The sequence below is a fragment of the Nycticebus coucang genome, chromosome 8 (assembly GCF_027406575.1).
Source record: "Nycticebus coucang isolate mNycCou1 chromosome 8, mNycCou1.pri, whole genome shotgun sequence".
NCBI lineage: Eukaryota > Metazoa > Chordata > Mammalia > Primates > Lorisidae > Nycticebus > Nycticebus coucang.
Window position 1 is genome coordinate 6,000,970 of NC_069787.1, and position 26,112 is coordinate 6,027,081.

General features: G+C 43.7%; 1 protein-coding gene and 1 long non-coding RNA gene across 7 annotated transcripts in view; one reads left to right on the plus strand and one right to left on the minus strand.

Moving 5' to 3' along the window:
- Window positions 1-3,391: 3,391 nt before the first annotated feature.
- Window positions 3,392-26,112, minus strand: part of RBSN (rabenosyn, RAB effector) — a 32,074-nt gene continuing 9,353 nt past the window's right edge. For 4 of the 6 annotated variants that reach the window (XM_053599987.1, XM_053599988.1, XM_053599989.1 and 1 more), the window contains exons 4-12: window positions 23,932-24,032; window positions 23,085-23,130; window positions 22,818-22,979; window positions 20,806-21,047; window positions 19,343-19,413; window positions 14,152-14,238; window positions 9,755-9,857; window positions 8,419-8,523; window positions 6,369-7,667 (exon numbers count right to left, since the gene is read on the minus strand). In XM_053599987.1, the coding sequence (XP_053455962.1) occupies window positions 6,519-7,667; window positions 8,419-8,523; window positions 9,755-9,857; window positions 14,152-14,238; window positions 19,343-19,413; window positions 20,806-21,047; window positions 22,818-22,979; window positions 23,085-23,130; window positions 23,932-24,032 (2,066 nt within the window). In that variant the 3' untranslated portion in view covers window positions 6,369-6,518. Of the gene's footprint in view, window positions 3,795-4,642; window positions 7,668-8,418; window positions 8,524-9,754; window positions 9,858-14,151; window positions 14,239-19,342; window positions 19,414-20,805; window positions 21,048-22,817; window positions 22,980-23,084; window positions 23,131-23,931; window positions 24,033-26,112 lie in introns of those variants that run through there. The other 2 variants (XR_008381779.1, XM_053599991.1) reach the window with 2 other exon arrangements.
- Window positions 3,792-5,744, plus strand: LOC128592140 (uncharacterized). Its single transcript, XR_008381780.1, has 2 exons — window positions 3,792-4,363; window positions 4,484-5,744. It is a non-coding gene; the product is annotated as an uncharacterized LOC128592140 (long non-coding RNA).

Genomic DNA, 26,112 nt, shown 5'->3' on the forward strand with positions numbered 1-26,112 from the left:
TGTTTCATTTCCTGTTACAATTCTTTAAAGAAATTCTTCAGGATCTTGATCCCATTTGTTTAAAATTTCCATTGAAAGCTCTGCTTTTGTCTACAGCTGACCTGGGAGCAATGGTTTTGGTGCCCATTGAGTGGACAATTTGCTGAACTTTAATTTTTCAGTCAGAATAGTGTAGGCTGAACCAGTCAAGGGATCTATGGTGTTGGCTATTGTTTGTTCTGAGAATCATCAGTCCTCTTCAACTAGGGCACAAACAAGATTTCCTCACAAATTGAGGTGGATGGTCTGCCACTGTGAACTTCACATTCAACATCGTCATGTCTCTTTGTAAAATACATGCATTTGTAAATTTTCATAAGGTATTGATTTCACTCTTCTTCTACTCAAACTTCATCATAAATTTGATGTTCTTGCTTCAATTTTAGCATCATTCATGTTTTCCTGATACAGGCTCTTCTGACTGATGTCTTACCCTTCCTAGATCTGTTCAGAGATAACAAGTTAGAATGAGTTTTTGTGCAAAAGATTTTTAACTCCATGCATAGCTTTTTCATAATATGCACTTTTTTGTTTGAGACAGAGTCTTACTTGGTCACCCTAAGTAGAGTGCCATGGTGTCTTAGCTCACAGCAACCTCAAACTCTTGGGTTCAAGCAACCTCTTGCCTCAGCCTCCCAAGTAGCTGAGATTATAGGTACCTACCACAACGTTCTTGCTCAGGCTGGTCTTGAACTGGTGAGCTCAGGCAATCCATCTGCCTTGGCCTCCCAAGTGCTGGAATTACAGGTGTGAGCCACCGTGCCCCACCATAATATGCACTTTTCATGATCTTTTTGAAGACTCCCTAATTTTATATCTTTTGAAACTATTCCATAGTTCATGAACATTCTGGGTTTTTTCTCTTTGCCTATGAATAGGGAAGTTTCTATTGCCCCATTTTCAAGTTTGCCGATTCCTTCTTTGGCTGTGTCCAGTCTACTGATGTGCCCATTAAGGTATTCTTCATTCGTTATAGTCCTTTTCTACTTCTAGCATGCCCTTTTGATTCTTCCTTAGTTCTTTACCTCTGTTTACATTGCCCATCTGTTCTTGCATGTTGTTTACTTTTACCATTAAACCTTTTAACGTATTAATCATGTTTTAAATTTCCTGTCTGATGCCAGCATTTGAGTATGGCTCCAATGTTTGCTTTGTCTCATCAGACTATATTTTCTTCTTTCCTGCCTTTTGTTGAAGGCGAGATGGTGTCTACTGTATTTAGCAGGAACTCTAAACATGAGGACTTAGAGGTAGTAGGCCTCTGATATGAGGATTTACGTTAATGTGGCTAGGAGCTGAGCTATGTTTAATGTTTGCTGTCACCGTAGGTGTCAGAGGCTTCAAATTCCTCTAGTGTCCTTGTTTTGTCTCCCCTTTTTGGGCTTCCCTAGATATTCCTCCTAAAGGAGACTGTGTCTTGCAGCTCTTTCAGCTGTAATCTACTGTTACTATCCTGGAGTCCTGTGGTGTATGGTGAAAAGGTGTATGGGAGGGGAAACTATTTAATTATAGTTCCATGATTAAACCTCAGTATTTCAGTAGGCCTGTGTCCTTGGGCTCTGACCTTCACAATGTTTTGGGGGTATTTTTTTGGGACATGGTCTTGCTCTGCCTCCTGGACTACAGCAATGTTGTGATCATAGCTCACTACAACCTCAAGCTCCTGGGCTTAAGTGATCGTCCTGCTCCAGCGTCTCAAGTAGCTGGGACTACGGGTACCAGTTATCAAGCCCAACTAATTTTTCTGTTTTTATGGTGATGAGGTCTTGCTTTTGCTCAGGCTGGTCCCAAATCCCTGGCCTCAAGGGATCCTCCTACCTTGGCCTCTCAAAGTGCTAGGGTTGCAAGTGTGAGCCACCACACCCTACCACAAATGTTTTTTAACTCCCCCTGCTGACCTCTTACATGAAGTAGGGAAGCTAGAGGGGGCTAGAGCAGAAAAAATGCCCTTCCTCAGAAGGAGTAAGGTTCTGATAAAGCCCTTCCTTCTGGGGAGTAGGCCTTTGTTTTGGAAAAGGCTCTAGATTTCGAAGATGACTCACCCCTTCCCCTCCCAGAGCCACCAGATCTTTCCCAGCCCTTCACCATGAGAACCAACTGCAGTAAAACCCATAAAAGTATGCGTCTTGGGGAGGGAGTTTGCCACTCCCGTGCTAGTCCACACTCAGCCTCCAGCAGTTCATCAAAGTTACCGGTTATGGGTTCCTTCTAGCCGTGGCTCCTGCAGCTTCTACTCCAGGAAGGCAGATCTCCTGTGACTCTGAATTTGCCATCTCTCTCCAGATTTGGGGATGGCAATTTGCCCTGCAAACTCAGTTCTCTGGTGGACCCAAGACAACCCATTGATTTTCAGTGAGCCCAGCTTTTTCTTATTGTGAGGACACACAGATAATTTCCAAGGTCTTTGTTTCTGAACTGAAACCTGAAGAGCTTTCTGAAGTATTTAAAAAACTATGCTAGGCTACTGAAATTTGAGATAGAAGAGCTTTTGACTTTGAATCCTACAGGAAGTGCTTATTACAGATGAAACACCCCATTGGAAACATGGATGCCCACAGACAAAGCAGGGTAGGACTAGTTGGGTTTTGGAGTGGCAGACCTGGGCTATAATCCCAGAAGTACATACAACCCTGAGCAAGCTTAGCCTCACCACTTTTCCCATCATCTGTAAATTTGGGTTGTTGGAAAAACGAAATGTGGTAAGCCCTGCACAATACTTTGCATTCTTTCTAAATAACAGTGAGCACTAAATATCATCCCTCCCTGCCTTAGAAATCTGTGTAGGTTCTGGGAGGTTTCCGTATCAAAGGCCTAAATGAAGTCACTATCAGAAACCTGCTCAACAGGACCAACCTCACTCCCCTTGCCCACATCCACCACACTGAGCCTGACACCCCCACTTGACCTCGCTCAAACCCTCCTTCTACTGAGGGCACAGGGAGTCAGGCAGACCCGGCTTCCGATCCTCCCTTCACACTGACTGTGTCCCCCGAGCCAGGCTAACCTCTCTTCACCTGTCTCTGCTGGCGAGCCTGGGGGTAGGGTGGGGGGACATGAGCAGCTTGCCTGCATACATGGCACCAGGAGCTTCCTCAAGGCCTGAGCCTCAGTTTCCCCAGTCCGGAAGGTCTTACGTCACGCTTCAGTAAGAGTTCACTTAAGCAACACTGCAGGTGCAACTGCACGTAGGGCAGAAGTGGAACCATGAGGGCTTAACCAAACATCTCACACAAGAACTGAGAGCGTCTTTTTTCTGATACTTAGGTATCATCATCAAAAGGGGGAGGGGTACCATCTGGTGATTCTCACTTGCAACACACACATGCACACACACCCCCAAGCCACTAACACCTTTTATTTTTAAAAAAAGGTTTCAATACAAGGCTCCAAAGTAGTACATGCAAACCAACGACGCTCAAACTGATATTCCAGTCTGTGACCTGGTAGAGACCAGCTTCTCATTTTGAGTCCCATCACCAATTATGCCAATGTCCACCCACCCCAAAGTTCATGATGATTCTGAGGTACATTTTAGCCTCTGAAAAGCAAAGACACATTGAGCTACAAGTACAATGAGTAAGTATCCTTAGTGTATTAAGACAGGAGAAAATACAAACAAGGCGTAAAAAGGAAATGAAATGCCTGAATCCCACAGTCTCTCCCATTTGTGATCATGATCTGTGTCCAGGGAAATCTGTACGCCACATCAAGACCTCGTTCATTTGCCAAAGAATGAAGCCATTTGCCTTGAAGGACTGTAGGAAAGATGAAATAATGAGGTAAAAACTTGAAGTTGTGGTTACAATTATAGGCCAATGTTTCCCTGCTGTCAACCAATCTCTGTAAATTGAACTTTGTGTCTGAGACATGGTGCAAATGAGGGGCAGAGATTTCTACCTTCTGCCGTGTCTATGCTCACAAAAGAATATAGCCATGAAAGAATTAAATGGAAGAAGTTTTTTTTTTTTTGTAGAGACAGAGTCTCACTGTACCGCCCTTGGTAGAGTGCCATGGCGTCACACGGCTCACAGCAACCTCCAGCTCTTGGGCTTACGCGATTCTCTTGCCTCAGCCTCCTGAGCAGCGCCCGGGACAACGCCCAGCTATTTTTTTGTTGCGGTTTGGCCAGGGCTGGGTTTGAACCCGCCGCCCTCAGCATTTGGGGCCGGCGCCCTACTCACTGAGCCACAGGCGCCGCCCTTAAATGGAAGAATTTATGAAAGAACACAGCCATGGAAGAATTCAATCACATCGGAGGGATTTGATTTTAGTTTGGTTTAGTATATACAGGGAATTGGGTTTTTATAAACAGTTTTAAAAAATAGTTGTGTTTCTTTTTTTTTTTTTTTTTTTTTTATTTTTGGCTGGGGCTGGGCTTGAACCCGCCACCTCCGGCATATGGGACCGGCGCCCTACCCGTTGAGCCACAGGCGCCACCCAATAGTTGTGTTTCTAAATGCTTAGTTACTTAGATTGCTACCTGGGGCTGTATCAGGGAAGGGGTAAGTTTAGTCTTAATTAAAATCACCAGCTAATTAAAAGGGAGATGTTCTCATAAGAAAAGTAACTATGGTGGAAAACAGCAATTAGCTTCTGGAACTACCTGCTTTTTGGCACAGAACGCCTCCTCTTCAGCCAGAGAAATAACAGACTGAGCAGCAGGACCCTGCCATCCATCCATGAAGCCCTCCAGGTTAACAGCAAGGTCATGGATCTTGGGGGAGAAAAAAGGCCTGTGCCAGTAAACATCTTAGATGCCTAGTTGCCAATTTTCAAAATAACCCATGACAGCCAGCAGAGTTAGTAACTGGCTGACATGCCCTTATTTGTAAATGGAACCTAAATGCAAAGGTTCTTCCACATACCCTTAACCCCCATTCCCACAGTCCTATCTAGGACATTTTCATTCGGCCAAAGATGCAGCAGGTGCTAAAGAAATGCTGCTGCATCTTCTGGCCGAATGAAAATGAAATGCTATTCACATTTCTTTAGCACAGATACAGATTATTTTTACCCCAAGAGAGTTCAAATATTCCCACTATCAAGAGGGGTGTTCCCCAGAATGTAACAAAATGAATTTCAGCTCTCACACCAGTTAAAGTATGGCCCAGAGTTAGTTAAGGAGTATAAAGTGACTAGTGATCAGTTATTGTTCATTCGTTAGGGTGCACAATTGCAGAAACTCTACCCAGAGCTGAGCACGCATGGATATATCATGATGTCAGGTGTCAGTTAAGGGTTATGTTCCTGTAAACCAAAGCACCAGAGCTAACCTAACAATTTCCCTTTCTGTCCTTAATTGGTAAAGAGTTCAAGTACTGTGGTGCTACTAGAGTGATACTGGGCTGTGCTTCTTCAAACATTCTAGTTTCTGAATACTAAACGTTGGTAATAAAATATCTCATCACTGCCCAGGTCAGGTCAGGATGAATCAAAAGGGAAGGCAGCTGATCAAATAGATTTGGAAGTTATTTTAATTTCTCCTCTGACTCAGATAAGCTTCTCTTCTCCTGGAAAGATGTTCCACAAAAGCTTCCTGATCACCAATTCCTACATTTTTTAAAAGGCCCAGATAAGAGTAATTTTGCCAAAGCTCTAGAAGGTTTCTCTGGAGACAGATAATTGTATCATCAGAGCAAGCTTGGAGAAACTCTTCTCCCAAATAATACTAACATCAACCAAAAAGTTAACCACTCCTATTTTCTTTTTTTTTTTTTTTTGGTTTTTGGCCGGGGCTGGGTTTGAACCCTCCACCTCTGGCATATGGGACCGGCGCCCTACTCCTTGAGCCACAGGCGCCGCCCACCACTCCTATTTTCTAAAAAGCACATGATCAGATCACATGGATACCCCTGTCCTGGAGCTTAATTACCTTGAAGGACTGTAGGAAGAGACAAACTAGAACTTAAACAGAGAGACACAGACCTTGGTGAGGCATCCACTCATTATCTCTCTTAAGAAGAGGTACTGGGCTCTCCTGGGTCTACTAAACTCTTCCCTTCCGAGCAGGGCAGAGGAGGCCCCTAGTGAAATGGAACCCATAGCCTGGGGGGATGGACTTCTGCCAGAGCCAAATATGGTTCCAGGGGATCCATCTTTGTCTTGGCTAAAGGAAGGCAGCTGTCCTATAATACTGCATTAAGGACCAAGACTAGGCAGTAGCAAATGGACCCAAGAGATGCATGGCAGCCCTTACTGCCCAGGGCCCAACAGAGCTACATTTAGTTATATCTCGGTAGTAAAAAATGTAAAGTCCCTTCACAAAGGGGAAAAACCCTTACAGAAAAAAAAAAAAAAAAACAACAGGATAAACAGCAAATGGGTGCTGATTATTCCTGTGCTAGTTCCCATTTTATTTTTTATCTGTAGTGGAAATACCTCAAAGTGCACAGCACAAAACTGCATCCTCCTGCCCCTAACCTGTGTGCATCTGAATTCTCACCCTGCCACTCTCCGGCTCTACTGGCCCCTACTGCTGGTCAGTCAGTGCCCCGCTTCTGTTTGGCCAGAGTGCGCTTGAGCTCCCGCAGGTTCTCTGTCAGCACCTCCACCTCATCCAGCCGGCCACTTTGTTTGGCATCGAAGATGTACGCCTTGATGTTATCAATCTGCTGAAGGAGGAGCTCCTCCTCTATGAGCTCCTCAGCTTCTGGCCCACTGTCACTGTCCACCTCGAAGGGGTTGGTACAGGTGGGCTCCTCAAAGGGGTTGCCAGGAACCAGAGGGCTTGAGGACCTCGGGTGGGGATGTTCATCTTCCTCATCAAAGGGGTTGGGCACTGGACGGTCTGGGTGAGTGAAGGGCTTCTCTGCTACTGCCCCTGCCTCCTCCTCTTCCTCAAAAGGATTGTACACTTTGGGGATGCAGGCTGAAGGGCCAGAGGAGACCTCTGTGGCAGGAGGGTTAGTAGTGGCCTCTTCTGTGGGGCTGGAGAAGTCTTCCTCATCAAAGGGGTTTAGGGAGGGCACCTCATCTTGCTGGGACATGCTGCTCTGGAGTAAGAATTCCTGGCCAAGGACTGGGGGCCCAGACCGTACTTGAACAGGTTCTTGAGCTGAGCATGGTGAAGGGGTCTTAGGAGCTGTGCTACTTTGAACTGGAGAAAAGCCCAGATCCAAAGCATAAGCAAGGTGAGTGCGAGGCTCTCTGCTAGCCTGTAGCTGAAAAGGCCTGATTTCTCGGAAGTCCAGGGACCGAGTCCGTGTGTGCAGAGATGCCGCCCGGAACTGCCCCCTCTCCCGTTCCCACTCGCGTTCACAGAGCATCTGCAGCTGTTCCCGTTGCAGGTCTTCTTCCTCGGCCTGCTTCCGGGACAGCTCAATGGCTTTCTCTGTCTGCTGCTGGTCATACACATCCTGTAGCTGCCGCAGGTTCTCCTGCAACGTGTGCACTTCATCTGTGCGACCCGCGGCCTTGGCCTGCCTGATAAACGATGTGATGTTGTGGATCTGCTGGAGGAGGGGATCCGAGTCTTCACTCTGTCCTTGACCTCCTGACAGGGGGAGCCAGCCCTCAGCCTTTCTCAAAGGGGCATGGCCCCTGTGGAGAGATACCACCTCCCCATTGGCTGCTCGACAGGCCAGGCCACTCTGTCTTTCCTCAAGCCTTCGGTGGGACTCCAGGGCAGCCTGGGGAGACACGAAAACCAAAGAGAAGGAACAAGTCACCATGTCAGAGGCAGCCCACACTGTCAGCTCCCTTCTGTGGTCCCTCTATCTTTGTGCCACTGACACTCCCCATTACCCCCTTCGGACTAACATAGCCAAATGCTGAAATCAAATCATGCCTGTGTGTGGCCGAGGGAATGCAGGGCACCTAATTTTAAAAAATAAAATAATGAGCGCAGTGCCTGTGGCTCAAAGGAGTAAGGCACCAGCCTCATATGCTGGAGGTGGCGGGTTCAAACCCAGCCCTAGCCAAAAACTACAAAAAATAAAAATAAATAAATAAAATAATGAATAACAATAAAGGGCTATGATTTTCTCAATCCTAGATTCACTGGCTATATGCCTTCCTTAAACCTCTGAGATCTATTACCCTCATCTATACTAGAATCTCATACAACGGGAAATACACATATTATTTTGGTTTAGTATTTATTCTAAGGTGTTCTACAAAGAATTTCCTAGTTTCTTCCTAGTAACTTCTGCCAGAGGGAGAACAATCTCTGTAGTATTCTAGCCACGAACGTATCAGCAGAACCTATGCAAAAAAAAAAAAAATAGAACCTAGGGAGAAAAACAATTATTATGTTTTCCACAGATGAGGCTGGAACAGAAAAATGCAAACTTGACAGAGCAATTCACTACGCCCCCACAGGACCTCTTGGGCTTGAGCACCACAGGAAGAAGTGGCCCTCGTGTCCCTGATCTCACTCACTTGTCTCTCCACGGCCTTCTTCCTCTCCATTTCCTCCTTCCTGTTCTTTTTCAGTTCCTCAAACTGTTCTTTGGTTGGCAGTGACATCAAACCAAGCAACTTTTCCTGTAGGAGTCACACATAGTTTTACACTTAAACCCTTTTAGGAAAAAAAAATGAACCTTAAACACCATGATGAGAGTCTGTTTAAGCTAAGCCATTCTCTGGCTCGGAGAGTGACGTTAACTGATGGCAGCAGGAAAAGGCACAAGCCCTCATACTGGGCCAGAGAGTAAACTTCCCAATGGGAAGTTTCTCCTGACGGAACGCTCAACATCAGACACCCCGGTTATTTGCCTGACCCCAGGTGGCCTCTCCATGAGGCCTGTCCCTCACCACCCTGTCGAAACCTGCGACCCAGCCCTCCCTGCAAGCCTCCCACTTGGTTTCTCCACAGCACTTACCGCCATCTTACATGCCAGATATTTTAATGCTTATCGTCTGTCCCTCTCTCTAGAATGTAAGCTTTATGAGAGCAGGAATGTTTATCTTTTTCATTCACTATCGGACACCCAGTACCTGGAACACTGCATAGCACACAGTAGGTACTGAACAAATGACTGTGGAATAGAGTCACAGATCAAACAGAGAAAAGGCCCCCTTTTCTGCACTACAGTGATAGAAAACTAGCCCAACAGAACTCTATTCGACCTTTTTTTGTCAGGGAACCCCAAAGGTAACAAACTGTGACTCTCTTAGACAAGGCTTTCAGAGGCAGAAAGAAAGAATTCACATCCAACCTCAAATCTAGGTTTACCGTGTCCTTCAACAATCAGCTGTTTCCTCCCAACTGATGGCCCAGGAAGTAAGGAAGAAACATGGAGTTCCAGGATCACTAACGTGGTTAACACTTATAGCAGCAAAATATTAGAGTTTATCAACTGCCCAACTAAAGGGAAATCATGACAGACAGCAGGAGCTACACAGTCAAATCAGTGCCCTGTAGCCATTCAAATAATGGCTGTTTGAGTACCATGTAAAACATGCTCGTGACATAAAATACAGCATACAAACGTGCACTAATCATAACTGCTGTGTATAAAAAATGCAAATGGGTTTAAAAAGAGAAAACATAACCAAATGATGAGTGATTATACTGGGGACTTAAGAGTAAAGGTACTTTTACTTTTTCCCTGAAATCCAGATCTTTTCTAAATCTGGCATAATGCATTCATAACCTTAAAAAGTAATAAACACGAGAAAAGAAAATAAGCCATTGACACGAATCTGCCCTCTGCGACACAGAAGAGACGGGCAGGCCAAGTGCAACATTTATGCCACCCCAGGATGGTTTTACCTGCACAAAAAATGTAGCTGAGTATCTGATCATCCTCTGTAGCCGCAAAGTGTTTGGATGTGGTGGAGGGTCCTGGTTCAAGCCTAAGGTTAAGATCTTCTTACTGAATTGGAACAAACACATTAACGTAAGGAATGCTGACAGCCATATTAACAAAGGTGAAAAGTCCCTGGAGCTGCCAGGCTTTCATGCCAGGAAGATGTGTAGAGATGGGTGATGGACTCCACTAAAGTTTCTTTCTTTCTTTTTTTTTTTAGACAGTCTCACTCTGTCACCTAGGTAGAGTGCTGTGGTGTCATCATAGCTCAGAGCAACCTAGGTTCAAGTGATCCTCTTGCCTCCGTTTCTCAAGTAGCTGTGACTACAGGCACCTGCCACAACTCCTTTTCATTTTTTCTATTTTTAGTAGATATGGGGTCTCGCTCATGCTCAGTCAGGTCTTGAACTCCTGAGCTTAGGCAATCCACCTGCTTTGGCCTCCCAGAGTGCTAGGATTAGACACGAGCCACTATGCCTGGCTCCACTGAAGTTTCCTTAAAGGGGAAGCCCATTTCTTTTGGCTGTACACAAAGTCCCTATACTTGGTCATCAAGGGGCTAGCCAGAGCTGGCTCAGGAGTGAGTGACCTATGCAATGGTATAGGGTCTGGCACTTACAAGGGTCCTGTGCTTGGCTTAATCCTCTGCTGTCCCTGTCTTAAAATTCTTCTGTGTGTGTTTTTGTTATTTTGTCACTCTCAGTAGAGTGCCAATGGCGTCATACCTCACAGCACCTCAAACTCTGGGCTCAAGTGATCCCCTTGCCTCAGCCTCCCATAGCTGGCACTACAGGCACCCGCCACAATGCCTGGCTATTGTTAGAAACGGGGTCTCACTCTGGCTCAGGCTGGTCCTGAACTCATGAGCTCAGGCAATGCACCTGCCTTGGCCTCCCAGAGTGTTAGGATTACAGGGGTGAGCCACCATGCCCGGCCTTTAAAATTCTTAATAATTTTTGAACAGGGGATATACATTTTTGTTTTGCACTAGACCCTGCAAACTATGTACCTATGTATACAAAGACTCCTCATATCAATTTTCCTCTGAATCACTATACTTCCTACATTTCAAAGGGCTATCTAAACCCAGCAGCTAGTCTACTGTTAAAAAGCAGCTGTGGACCTGAGAACTGAATACAGATGTGAAGAAAGAACCTAAGTTTTCAGCCAGGCACATTGGCTCATGCCTGTAATCCCAGTACTTTATAAGGCCAAGTTGGGAGAATAGCTTGAGGGCCAGAGTTTGAGAAAAGGCTGAAAAGAAGGAGAAAAATTAGCTGCGTATGGTGGCCTGTAGTCTCAGCTACTCAGGAGGCTGAGGCTGAGGCTAAGGTGGGAGGATCACTCGAGCCTAGCTGCTCAAGGCTAGGCTGCAGTGAGCTATGATAAGCCCACTGGACTCCAGCCTGGGCTAAAAAAGAACACAAAAAAAGAAATCTGGGGTTTTTTTTTTTTTTTTGAGGCAGAGCCTCAAGCTATCACCCTAGGTAGAGTGCGATGGTGTCACAGCTCACAGCAACCTTCAACTCCTGGGCTTAAGCAATTCAGCCTCCCAAGTCGCTGGGACTATAGGCGCCTACCACAATGCCCAGCTATTTTTCGGTTGTAGTTGTCATTGTTGTTTGACAGGCCTAGGCTGGATTCAAACCCGCCAGCTCTGGTGTATGTGACTGGCGCCTTAGCCGCTTGAGCTGTAGGTGCCAAGCCAAAAACCTGGATTTTTATTGTGGCCTCACCCTGTTGCTAGATGCGGCACAATCCTCACCTATAAAATGGGGGGTACTAATCCCTATTTCACAGGGTAACTTTGGTAGAATAAATTAGCTACTTTATGAGCAAACAGCACACAGTTGCTGTCAATAACCAGCTCTTCTTTAAAAATAAAACACTAATCAGAAAATAATTATCACTGAAGAAAAAAACTCAAGGATCGGCTTAGCACCCATAGCTCAGTGGGTAGGGCACCGGCCACATGCACTGGGGCTGGTGGGTTCGAACTCAGCCCAAGCCTGTTAAACAAACAAACACAAAAATAGCCAGGTGTTGTGGCAGGCGCCTGTAGTCCCAGCTATAAGGGAGGCTGAGGCAAGAGAATCCCTTGAGCCCAGGAGTTTGAGGTTGCTGTGAGGTGTGACACCATAGCACTCTACAGAGGGCAGCATAGTGAGACTCTGTCTCAAAAAAAAAAAAAACCTCAAGAATCTTGGTCATCCAATTGTAAAAGAGGATGAACTTAAATCTGGAGACCAAGATGAGGATGATGACAATGAAGTGGCTGAAAAGGACCAGGATAGTATCTAGCTTTAAAATCTATATGAACAGTAGAGATTATATTTGAGATTAGCTTTGAGGATGAAATGAATCTTTTTTTTTTTTTCTTGAGACAGTCTCATTATGTCACCCATGGTAGAGTGCTCTGGCATCACAGCTCACAGCAACCTCAAACTCTTGGGCTCAAGCAATTCTCCTGCCTCCGTCCCCCAGTAGCTTGGACTACAGGAGCCCGCCACAACTCCCGGCTATTTTTTGGTTGCAGCCACAATTGGCGGGCCCAGGCTGGATTCGAACCTGCCAGGTCAAGTGTATGTGGCTGGCGCCTTAGCCGCTTGAGCCACAGGCGCAGAGCCCCAGCTATTTTTTTGTTGCAGTTGTCCTTGGTGTTCAGCAGGCCAGGACTGAGCTCAAACCTGCCAGCCTTGGTGTATGCGGCTGGTGCCCTACTCACTGAGCTATGGGCACCGAGCAATGATGGACTGAATCTTAAGACAGCACTTTGGTTTGCCTCTGCAGAAAGTAAAGATTCAGACACCAGTGGAAAACATTCACTAGTAAGACATAAGGGTATTTTTAAGGTGTTGGCACCCATGTTGAAAACCCTAGGACTCGAACCTTATGCAGAATATATACCTTTTATTTAAATACATCTGAACTGTCCCAAAATATAATTTGCAGAGAACTTCAGACATCAAAAAATAAACCATTTTAAGGCATGTGGTGGTGATGTTATTTGCTTTAGTTCATTGGTTGTTTACTTTTCAGAATTCGTGACTTTAAGCACTAAGAGTTGATTTACTATGTATTGGATTGAAATCATTGTTTCTAAATTCAGCATTTGAGTTCTTAGCTGATGATTTTCTTTTAAAGGCAAGATGGTCTGGGCTGAGAGATAATGTATATCGTCAGCCCTCCATCCAGTGTGACTGCTAAGATGTGCAGGATAGGACAGTTTACAACGGGGGCCTTGACATCTGACATGGCTGCATTCTGTTCCTCAGTGAAGAAGCCAAGGATGCGGACACACACACAGGTGAGGTGGAGGGCGATTCCGAGAAACTTTTGCTACAGTGTATTAACATGGCTGGTTTTCTTTTAAGGTAAACATCTGAAAAAAGTTATAAGTTAACAGTTCATGCAACTCAGATTTAGTATTGTTAATTATCATAAAAGGTATTATGTTCCTAGTTTTTAAAAGATCCAAACTATGATTTGTATAATTTATTGGCATTTTTGCTGAATAGGTTTAAGTCAGATAATAGATTGTTTTATATTTCAAAGTAATTTTTATTTATTGGTATTATTTTACTTGTTTTGTTTTCTACTTATTAATGATACCATAATAGTTTTCAGCTCCCATTTACAATGTTATTAATAATGTTTTGGATTCTTAGTTTTAAATGTCCTGCCAATTGTGATGGCTGATATCTCAAAGCATAGACACAGCTCTTTAAACAAAATTCCTTCTTAACCATAATGGCTAGTCTTCTTGATTATTTTTCCTTCTTATCTCATGCTGGATTAGATATTCATTGTTTTACATCATTTGGTTGATGAGAGTGTCTATGAGTCACAAAAGAGTCGGCCCCACCAGTGTTGTCTTTTTGTCAGCCTATCAGCATCCCCTTAATCAATGATCTCTTTGTGGCCATTTTTATATGCCACTTAAATATTTTGTGTAATAATAGATTTTTAAAATGCAAATGAAGCAAGGTGTCAAAATGTAATGTTGCATAATAAAAATAGATATTTACTTAAAAATAACAAACATTAGAAATTGTTTTTTGTTTTTTTTGTGTGGTTTTTTTTGGCCGGGGCTGGGTTTGAACCCTCCACCTCCGGCATATGGGACTGGCGCCCTACTCCTTGAGCCACAGGCGCCACCCCACGTTATAAATTGTTAACCAAAAGTCACTGAGATGTATATACCAAGTCTCAGAGCTGGCCTCCTCCTTAGCCTCCTCCTATACAGGCATCCCCACCATCACCAGGACTCTGGGGGGGTGATGGCTTATTACCACCATTTCATTAGAACAGCATCTTTTCCACTCACCCAGTAGGGAAGGCACCACCTAATGGACCTTACCTTAAAGTGTCTATTAGCTCATATACTTTCTGTACTTCCACTCGGAGGTCATTGGCATGTTCCAGACTATACGTTGTCTCCCCAGCACTAAGGAGAAATGACAGAGATATTCAATCTGAGTTTCACTGCACTGATTACAGAACACAGTAGAAGGGCACTAAAGGTTTAAGGCAAACATAATTCTTTTTTTTTAAGAAACAGAGTCTCATTTTATCGCCCTCGGTAGAGTACCTGCTATCACAACTCACAGCAACCTCCAACTCCTAGGCTTAGGCGATTCTCTTGCCTCAGCCTCCCAAGTAGCTGGGACTACAGGCACCTGTCACAATGCCTGGCTATTTTTTGTTGCAGTTTGGCCGGAGCCAGGTCTGGATCCGCCACCCTCAGTATATGGGGCCGGTGCCCTACCCACTGAGCCACAGGTGCCGCTCTGGCAAACATAATTCTTTTAAAGTGGCATTCAGATTCTCAGTGTCCATGCCTTAGAATGAAAGAATCAAATAGATGTTGCTTTCAGTTTGTGGACACCACAGTGACAGACTTGTGCCTAAGAATCATGAGGACCAGACCTTATGCTCTTCACCAAAGTAAATGCGACTGAGCTTACTCTGACCTACTGTCCCTAAATAACTGAACTACATCTGATGAGATGTAACAAGCAGTTTACTAAACACATAGGTTACATTATGTGTAACCACTTGGCCTTTCCTACCCAAAGAGTATCCATGGAGAAGAGGAACAATTAGAGAGTTGATGGAGAAAAACCAGCATCATATGAATTGTCCCACACTCCCAGGTCTCAGGAACAACTGCTCCTTATGTAAGAAAAGCACCTTGACTCCAAATCAGGGTCGACTAAGGACATCAGGGAAGGCCAGAGGTCGCTTACCCTCAAGTCTCTGGGGAACAATGGCAGTTCCTGTTATAATTGATACTATAATCATTCATTTACAAATCTGTCACTCCCTGAAGACTACTAAATTCCAAGTGTAGTGATTATGATTTTTCATTTTTATAGCTTCAAAAACTACTTTATAGGCTAAGGGAAACATTTCAGAAGATCTCTCAGCTGTTAATCTAGTCTCAGCAATGGCCATTCCAATTCCTATTGGAGGCAGCCGCAACTTAATTAAATAAGCAGAAACAATTGTTGGCTTTACCTATTTTACCATCTATGAAACAGTCGTAGGAAAAAAAATATTGATGTGTCTTGTAATTCGAGGATTCAATAAGATGGTTTCATCATCTCTCACTGCATAGTTTACAAAAAGAACATCAGACTGGAAATGAGAAGACGGGCTTTGTCTTGACCTCTCCAAGTCATGTGGAAATTTAACAAAGTTGACCAAAATCTGAAACTGATTTCTCTGATCTCAATCACATCAACCAATTTTATTTCTCTCAAAGCATCTATCATTTCTAGAATTATCTTTTTTTTTTTTTTTTAATTTTTTTATTAAATCATAACTGTATACAATGATATGATTATGGGGCATCATACACTCACTTCATAAACTATTTGACACATTTTTATCACAGTGGTTAACATAGCCTTTCTGGCGTTATCTCAGTTACTGTGCCAAAACATTTATATTCTAGAATTATCTTATTTGTTTACTTGATTATGGTCAGTGCTGCCAAAAAATGAAACTCCATGACAGGACTTTGCTGTAGCCCCCGCACCTAAAATAGTATTTGTCACAAAATTGGTTCTTAATAAATATGTATTTACTGAATGAATGAATGAAATGGGCTTAAGCCCTTTAGAACTGGTATTTGAGCCAGGCACAGTGGCTCATGCCCGTAATGCTAGCACTCTAGGAGGCCAAGGTGGATGGATTGCCTAAGCTCACGGGTTCAAGACCATCCTGAGCAAGATCGAAACCCCTTCTCTAAAAATAGCCAGGTGTTGTGGCAGGCGGCTGTAGGTCCCAGCTACTCGGGAGCCTGAAGCAAGAGAACCGCTTGAGACTAGGAGTTTAAGGTTGCTGTGAGCTATGATGTCACAGCACTCTACCAAGGGCAACAAAGTGAGAGTCTGTCTCAAAAAAAAAAAAAAAAAAAAGAACTGGTCTTTGAAGAAGAAGAAAGAGTTACACATCTGGAAACATGCTCAGCAATGGTAGTTCCCCTGTGCTGGAACTACCAAGTTAGTAGTGGTAGTTTGTGCTCAGCAATGGTAGTTCCCCAACTACCAACTACCAGTCCCGAGTAGCTGGGACTGCAGGCACCCACCACAATGCCCAGCTAGGTTTTTTTTTGTTTTTTTTTTTTCTATTTGTAGAGACAGGGTCTCGCTTTGCTCATGATAATCCCAAACTTCTAAATTCAGGTGACCCACCTACCTCATCCTCCCAAAGTGTTTAGGATTACAGGCATGAGCCTCCACGCCCACCTGGACTTAGCCTTTCATGTTTTATGTCAGACATTTATAGACTCAAAAATCAGGAAACTCCTTAAAGAGCATGAGCATACTAATGAAAAAATTCATTTTCTTTACATGGGAGACCCACACAATGGGCTTAAAACATGATGGGTTATTGACATCATCATGAAGGAAAAGCCAAGCTTTTATCCTTTTTTTGAGAACACTATAAATACTGCTATACTTAACATACGAATAAAAATGTGTTTTGTTCTAAACGAGGCACATCTTCTACATACGTTGCTATAAACATGGCAGGTAGGCAACACAGCTGTAAGAAAAAGGCAAAAAACTCTCAAATTGAGAACACTGGATACCACAATTAATTTTTTTCCTACAGGCTAAGAAAACACCCCTGAGATCTGATTATAGTAGTAGTACCTCAAATTCGAACCTCATAATCTTCAGGAGGAGCAATGCTCTTAAGCAAGGGTCAGCTAACGTTTTCCACAAAGGGCCATATCCTAAATATATTCAGCTTTCCAGGCCATGCAAGGTCTGTGACTACTGATCAACTCCACTGCTGTGGTGCAAAAGCAGCTACAGGCAAATAATCAAACAAATGGGCACGGCTGCATTCCAAAAAAACTGTATTAAAATAGGCAGCAATAATGAATGTTGGCAAAGTTGTGGAGAAACTGCAATCCTCACATGTTGCTGGTGGGAATATAAAATGGTGTTGTCATTTTGGAAAGTGGTTTGGCAATTACTCAAAAAATCAAATAGTGAGTTGCCATAAAAACCTAGCAATTACATTCCTAGGTACATACCCAAAAGAAATGAAAACATACATCCACACAAAAAACTTGTACACAATATTAAAGGAAGATTATTAATAACAGCCAAAAGTGAAAAAAAAGGAGTGTTCCTCAATTGAAGAACGGATAAACAAATGTGGCATAGATCAGTACAATGCATTCGTACAAAAGGAATGAAGTCACAATACAATCTTTTTTTTCTTTTTAAGACAAAGTCTCACTCTGTCGACCTCCGCAGAGTGCCGTGGCGTCACAGCTAACACCTGGGCTTAGGCGATCCTCCTGCCTCAGCCTCCCGAGCAGCTGGGACGACAGGCGCCCGCCACAACACCCGGCTGTTTTTGGTGGTGGTGGTGGTTGCAGTTCTCTGTTCTGTTTAGCTGGCCCAGGCCGGGTTCGAACCCGCCAGCCTGGGTATATGTAGCCGGCGCCCTACCCACTGAGCTACGGACACTGCCCTCATGATACAATCTTAAAAACATTATACTGCGAGAGAGAAGCCAGATGCAGAAGATCTTACATTTATGATTCCATTTATATGAAATGTCAAAAATAGACAAATCCATACAGCCAGAAAAGTGGTTGCCAGGGAGGCGGGGAATAGGCAGTGACTGCTAAGGGTATGGGGTTGGTTTCTTACAAGGGGGATGAAAATTTTGGAATTGAGAGTGGTAATGGTTGTACAACTTCATGACTGTACTAAAATCATACTTCAAACAGGTGAATTTCATGATGTGTGAACTACATCTTGATTAAAAAAAAAAAAGAACTAGATGATAGGCTAGATTTAGCCCACAGGCAGAAGTTTGCCAACCCCATTTTCTAAGGGAAATATCTGTTTTAAGCCCTGTCACCTCAATGCCACCCTGAAATGGCAAGAGCATGAGACCCACTGCCCTATAGTCACTCTTTCCAATGCTGTACTCAGCAGCAGTGCCCACTATCTGAGACCCCAAACCTGCTCAGTCAAAAGAGCCATGCTCTACTGCTGGTGGGAATGCAAACTAATATGTTCCTTTTGGAAGGATGTTTGGAGATCACTTAGGGATCTAAAAATAGACCTGCCATTCAATCCTTCAATTCCTCTATTAGGTATATATCCAGAGGACCAAAAATCACTTTATAACAAAGATATTTACACCAGAATGTTTACTGCAGCCCAATTCATAATTGCTAAGTCATGGAAGAAGCCCAAGTGCCCATCGACCTATGAACGGATTAATAAATTGTGGTATTTGTACACCATGGAATATTATGCAGCCTTTAAAAATATGGAGACTTGGGTGGCACCTGTGGCTCAAAGGAGTAGGGCGCTGGCCCCATATGCTGGAGGTGGCGGGTTCAAGCCCAGCCCTGCCCAAAAACTACAAAAAAAAAAAAAAAAAAGAAATATGGAGACTTTACCTCTTTCATGTTTACATGGATAGAGCTAGAACATATTCTTCTTAGCAAAGTATCTCAAGAATGGAAGAAAAAGTATCCAATGTACTCGGCCCTACTATGAAACTAATTTATAAACACCCACACTTCCAAATGAAAGCTATAACCCAACTATAGCCCAAGATGAAGGGGAAAGACAAGCAGGGAAGGGTACACGTTAAATCTACTGAGGGTAGAATATAAATATCTCAACACAATAACTAAGAAAATGTGGTGAAGGCTATGTTAACCAGTTTGATGAAAGTATTTCAAATTGTATATAAAACTAGCACATTGTACCCCATAATTGCATTAATGTACACAGCTATGATTTAATTAAAAAAAAATAAAATAAAATAATTTCTGGGGGGCCACCCTCACCTGAACATGGCTGCTGTGTATTTTTACAAGTTCATATGTCGGCAAAATGTGCCCCACTGAAACACTGACAGGAAGATTCCCTGCAGCTGGTCACAGAAGAAAAGCATGGCTAGAGTTAAGATTTTCACTTTTGTCTACTGTAGAACTGACCTAAAATGTGAGAAAGCAATCACCACTGGTTTAGAAAATCAAGAGGGGAATCGCTTACTTTAATGATGCTGCCATCTTGATGTATTCTGGGGCTTTCTGGTCAACTTTCTCCATGCAAAGTCGTAATTTCTAAGAACGAAAAAGAAGAGAGAAGTGAGGCTCTCAAAATATAGAAAAGCCTACCCAGAAACTAGGCTCTATCAACAAAGATGTATTGAAAAATTTTCCAAAAAATTGTCATTGTTATCCATCTCCTATTTATACACCTTCTTTCCAAGCAGAAAACCTTGTAGCAAGGAAAGAAAGTAAAGACAGAGCTTTTGACCAGATGTTTGTGAGAGGAGCAAGGCCTTCCCGAGCATAAGCCAAGTGTCTACGTGACAGAGATGAGCAGTTAGCTGCTACCTTCTTTCTCTGCCAGGCGATGCCCAGCAGGACATCAGCCTGAGGCAGTGCCTGAGTTCACCACACAGAAGAAGGTGGCTAATCCCAGGGACTCAAGAAGCTGAAGCAGCAGGATCAGCCTGGGCAACAGGGAGAAAAACCCTATCTCTTTTTAAAAAAAGAAAGAAAGAAAGGGAAAAAAGTAAGACATAAAGAGAGACACAAAAGCACTCTTACAAAAAAATGGGATACCAAGACACGAACTCCACCCAAAGGCTGGAGAATGGCTGTATCTGCATCTCAGCACAGGGTTTAATTTTAACACCAATTCTAGTAGCTTGAGTATTTATACAGTGATTCCAAAAACTGTCATTATGATCTGCAGAACTAGTGACAGTGACCATTCAGACAAAAATACACTCTTCCTCTGTCCAGAGTTTTGCACAAGCTGCTTCCTCTACCTGGCCTGATTCCCTGCCCCGGGCATCCTACTGCCTCCCTGCCTAGACCCCCTGGCCATGAGGAAGCTGAGCCAGTCTCACGCCCAGGTGTTCTTTGCACTACCTATCTCCTCTCAAAGTATGCACCTACTAAGGGCGTTCTGGGATCAATGGCAATAGGGAGAGCTGAGGCATTCAAACAAACTTAGAAGGGGACACTCTCAGCTTATTGCAATAACAAGTAAAGCCTAAAAACTTGCAAAGTTTGGGTAAAATGGTAAAGCCTGAAAAGCTGTAAGACTTCCTCAAACTTTCCAAGTCTAAAACTCCAGAGCGAGCTTCCCAGGACTCTTCTGGCCCACTATTTCTACCCTCTCCAGCTTTAGCCCTTCCTGCAGAGCTCATCCACATGCACGGCAACTGCCCTTCTCTCCTTGCTCTGGGCCACCCAAGCCTCTACCCTCCTGCTTTCAAGTAGACAGGACAGGTGAGGGAATGAGTTTGTTACAGCACACCCAGGATGATTCTGTGACTCACTCAGGGCTCCAGCTGAGAATTCACATCATGGTCTTTTAGCAGGAACTAAAAACGATTCAGAGAAACAACTTAAAGCATTCTCCAGAATGCTGAACACTAAGTACTTAACGAAGAGCCACATCTGCCTGACACATCAGACCCAAGATGGTACACGTGTCACCTCATAGAGCTTCACAATGTCGGGTGTATGCTCCTTCTCGTCAATCTGCTGCTCTCTCTTGAGCAGCGTGTCCTTGCAGTGTGTACAGCAGCGGATCCGGTCATCATCCTTCTCGTCCAGGACAGAGCTCACACTGCTCATGCTGCTGATGCTGCCGCGGCGGGAGCCATGGACGCTATTGGGTGACTGGCTGGGGCTGGTGTGGGCACTCAGGGAGTCCTTGCTGGCACTGGTGAGCTTGCCTGTAAACCAGAACACTGACAGGCAGCAACGATCCTCCAATCATCCCACTGCCCATAGCCATGAGGTATCAGTCTATAGGTGTTGAATTTGGGGAGTAAAAAGATCAGGCTCCACCTATGGGAAAGAAGTGCTTGCTCCTCTGCCTTCACGGTGGGAAAAGACTCCATGGTCACCCAGACGAAAGCCAAAAAGCCTAGAATGGTCTGTCTTTGAGGCTCTGAGGCCCACCCCTAACCTGGCCTTACCAACTACCTTCCTGCTCTACTTGAGTCTTGAGTCTTGAGTCTCAGACAGAACCCACATCCTGCCAGGAGACTTTCCTCCTCAACCTTCCCCCACTTCCCAAACATCTGGCTCCTGCCCTTTCCAAAGCTCAGCTCAAATGGCATGTCTTCCAGGAAGCCTTCCCCAAGGCAAAAACCATCTATGCCTCCTGTCAGTTCCCGCCACACTGCCCTTTAGGGGCACTCTGCACTTTCCTCCCTGGGTAATGGTTACATGTACTTCCCAGAGCTGCTCTCGGAACCTGTGGCTCTGTGAGGGTACAAACTCTAAGAGATCCAGCAGGGTTTCCCCTTAGTAGTTGCCCAGTTAGTGCTGGCTAATGAGTTCCAGAGAAGAAATGTGACTAGTGTCCCCAAAACTGTAGTTTATGAAGTCCTAGGTAAGACAGGGCATCAGTCTCAGGAAGAAAGGGTCAAGGTAAAGTGGGCACAGTGGATGTGAGAGCTGGACAGAGGAAGCATCTGCCTTCACACCCACGCTGTCTGGACAACCCATGTCCAATTGCACACAGTCAGCAGAACTTTCTAGCATTGCAAATCCACCCCAAACTTCCCAGCAGCCAGTCAGTTCATCTTCAGCAACTTCTAACCTGCTGAGATGCGAAGTCCTAGAGCAAATGGTTCCACCTAACCTTTCCAGCCTCATTTCATAATTTGCAAACATGTCCTCCATACTCCCCGCAACTATCCAATTTGTTCATCTACCAGTCTACCCTGGCACTTTCCAAATTTCATGTCCTTGCTCTTCACTCTACCCAGAATGTCCTCCTTCCCCCTATCTTTGGCAATCTTAACTCATCTTTCAAGGCTCTTCTTGAACATCATCTCCTGACCCTGAGCCTCCATACCACTTAGCACCTATCATATTATGACATTTATTTTTTCTATAAGACAGTTGGTGGCTTTTACCCCAAAGTAAGGGACTGGCCCACTGCTTATTTTTCAAGATCCTCTGCTCAAAGTCTCACCTGCCACTGCCATGCAGAGCTGACAGAGAGTTGGTCAGCCTCTCCCACGTGCCTCTCATCGTATGTACTGCTTTATAAAGCAATCATTTCCTTTTGAGTTTGTGTGCCCTGCTAGATGCTGGACTCCTTGGTGGAACAGACAGTGCTTATAGACCAGAGGTGGGCAAAAGACGACCTGCAAGTCCAATCCACAGGCTCTTTTTGTATAGCCCTCAAACTAAGTACTGTCTTTACATTTTTAAAACATTATTACAAAAAAAAAGAAGAAGAAATGTTGGTGGGACCACACGTGGTCCACAAAGCTACTTTACAAAAATAGTTTATAGACTTATTATATCCCTTGCTACTAGTACAGGGTCTAGGCCTTAGTGGGCTTCAGAGAATCAACGAATGAATGAATGAAAATTCACATGGGCCATTAATTTAACAAAAAGGTCCCATGGTCCCTTGGTGATAAGCAAACAAGCTAGGCCAAGGGGAAAGTCAGGGTGCAGGGCACTGCCTCCATGTTACCTACTTGCAAAGGGAAGGCTAATGAGCTCCATACACTTCTTGCACATGATAGACCCGCAGAGACGGCAGTGGTGGCGGCGGTTTCGGATGCTGAACTTACTCCCACAGTCTGGACAGAAAGGGACATCCTGGTCATTGACCCAAGGCACCACGGACTTTTCTATTGCTTTGGGAAGAATAAACCAACAAAAAGGCATATCATTTTAAAAAGAAGTTTGGTCAGGGAGAAAAATAAAGTCTAAAATCAATGTAAGCTAAGCTCCAAAGTTACCTCGAATCTTTGCAGACTCAGTATTTGTTCTGTCAAACGCAGTGAGCTGACCAGGAGAGAACAAAGCGGAATATAATTAGCCCGGTGACACACACTTGCTCCACCCTTTCCACTCTTCAGGCATCAAGCAGGAATTAGCACATTTGCATGTCTCAAGTCTCGGCTGACATCCCAGCCCCAGAAAGTCACAAAAGCAGTTTCACATGGGACAGAGCACCAGTTTAGCTTGGCATCTACAAGGCACCTCCCTTCTTCTGACCTTGTTCCACTCTCTTTATTGCTGCTTATCCTTTCAGCAATAACCAGGAGTGGGCAAGGACGGGGTGGGCCAAATGCTGAAAGCAATGGGAGGCGCTCACTTCTTCAGTTCTCCTGCCCTACAGCGTACACTAAAAGAACCGTACTTATGGATACTGTCACGCGCACCACACAATCCAAGTTACACACACCACACATCTGCAGGGTCAAAGTATACCAGTGAGACCTGGTGGTCAGTGCTCTGTTTGCCACTAAATGATACACTACACCCCACTGGGTAATTGTACCTGGGACACCAAAAAGAGGACAGAATCTGAAGGCAGAAAGGTTTTCCAGAAGCCAAGCAGAAATCATAGACAGAAAAAAGGAAGCTGGGTATGTGGCAAGTCTGTCAACCTGGGCCACTCTCTTCAGAAAGCCATCCCAAGCTACAACTGCCCCCACACCCTCCGCCCTCTCTAGGTGGGACGCTTCTCCAGCTGAATCAGACGGATACAACATACATGACACAGGCTACATAAATGAGGTTTTCTTCCCTTAGAAAATGTGCACTTGCTGAAAAAAAGTGTTTTAAAACAAAAAAGTTTACCTTCTCTAACCTGATTATTAATTTATTGACTTCAACAACATAGTGGTCAATTCTGGCGGCTCGGTGTTTTTTGAAATCAGAAAGATGGCTTCTCACAGCACCTAGAAGGAGGGACGGCGGGCAGGTAAGTTACTTGTCGTTTCTCCGAGGAAGCCTTTCTACCTTGCTGCTTACCGTCAATGAATTTCAAAAGCAAGTAAAAATTCTAGGATTTTAGGGTCTTAACTAAAAATTCAAAACCCAGAAAAGCAAATGGAAAGAAATTTGCTAAAAGTTAAATAGGAGAAATCTCGGAGTATAGTAGATAAGAGCTTGAACTCTGGGGCCAGCTTATCCTCAAGTTTCAATCCTGCCACACATGGTGCGACCTTGGACAAGTTACTTAACTTCTCTGTAACTTAGTATCTATTTCCATGGAGATGTTATGAGGATTAAATAAGTTAAAATTTATTAAGTCCTTAGGACACTGACTGGCATGTGAATGTCTGTTAAATAAAAAGGTCGGTAACATTATTGGAGATTTTTTTCTTGTTCTTTTATATTTTTCTGTACTTTGTAAAGTTAGTACAATATGGATTTTCCTCAGAATAAAAACAATCCTTCTCAAATGGCCAAAAAAATATACAAATGTTGATAGATGTCCTTGAAGGAGCTAGTTAAACTACCTTCTTCAGTCCAACACACAAAATAAAGAACAAATGCCCCCAGATAAACGGAACCCAGTAGCTAACCGAATGTACCTGTAACTTCCCTGCTCAATCTCACCTCCTCCAGAAAGCACACTGCCCTCAGCCTTCTGGCATCCAGTGCATGTCCTCCTCCCAGGGATCACCTGTTCACTCAGAGACTATACCACATCTGGAGCTTGTCACATGCCACGCTTTTGAAATTGTTGTAAAAATATAATGCATCTATCATGTATATTTATCATGTACATGATCTTTTGAAATATGTACACAATGTAGAATGGCTAAATAGCTAATTATCACATATATGCATTACTTCGCACACTTACCATTTTCTTTGTGGTAAGAACACTTAAGTGTAATAATCAACAAGAATACATTTTTATTAATTACAGCCACCATCTTCTACGATAGAGCTCTTGAACTTATTCCCTTTGTCTGACATTTTGTATACTTTGACCAACATGTCAGTGTATTACGTTATTTTATTTTATTTTATTTTATTTTATTTTATTTTATTTTATTTTATTTTGAGACAGAGTCTCTTTATGTTGCCCAGGCTAGAGTACTGTGTTATCAGTCTAGCTCACAACAACCTCAAAATCCTGGGTTCAAGCCATTCTCCTGCCTCAGCCTCCCAAATAGCTGGGAATACAGGTACACACACAATGCCCAGCTAATTTTTCTATTTTTAGTAGAGACAGGGTCTCACTCTAGCTCAGGCTAGTCTTGAACTCCTGAGCTCAAGTTCCTACTGCCTTGGCCTTCCAGAGTGCTAAGCTTATAGGCATGAGCCACTGCACTCAGCCTCATGTGCTATATTCTTACCCACCCACGACTCTTTCCTTTGCTAACCATACTCTAACATTTAATGAAAGTTCAGTCTAGAATTCTCATAGGCGACTATAAATATTAACTTCTAAAATTTGCCATATTCACTTGACCTTCCCTAACTTGTTAATATAACTTACTCAGTTGTTGAAACAGGCAAGTTAATCAGAAAATCATCTTGGTAATCTGACACTGGCAATCATGAAATAAACTATTACAAAGCTAAAAAGAATTCACGTCTGAAATTTCTCCTTAATGTTTTTTATATGTAACTCAGAATTACATAAATACAGTATTATTTTTAAAGCAATTTTCTCCTGCAATGACAAAAACATTTCTACTCCCCAATATAGTAGTTACTAGTAGCTACATGGGGATATCAAAGCACTTGAAATGTGCTTGGTATATGGTGGAGGTCTTTTAATTTTATTTCATTTTAATTTATTTATTTAAGAGACAGAGTCTCTACAAAAGATTTTTTTTTTTTTAATTATCTGAGCCTAGTGCCTTACACCCCACAGCTACTCAGGAAGCTGGGACAGAAGGATCACTTGAGCCCGGGAGTTTGAGGCTGCAGTGAGCTGTGATTGTGCCACTATACTCCAGGATAGGTAACAGAGCAAGACCCTGTCTAAAAAATAAATAAAAATAAATAAAAAAATTT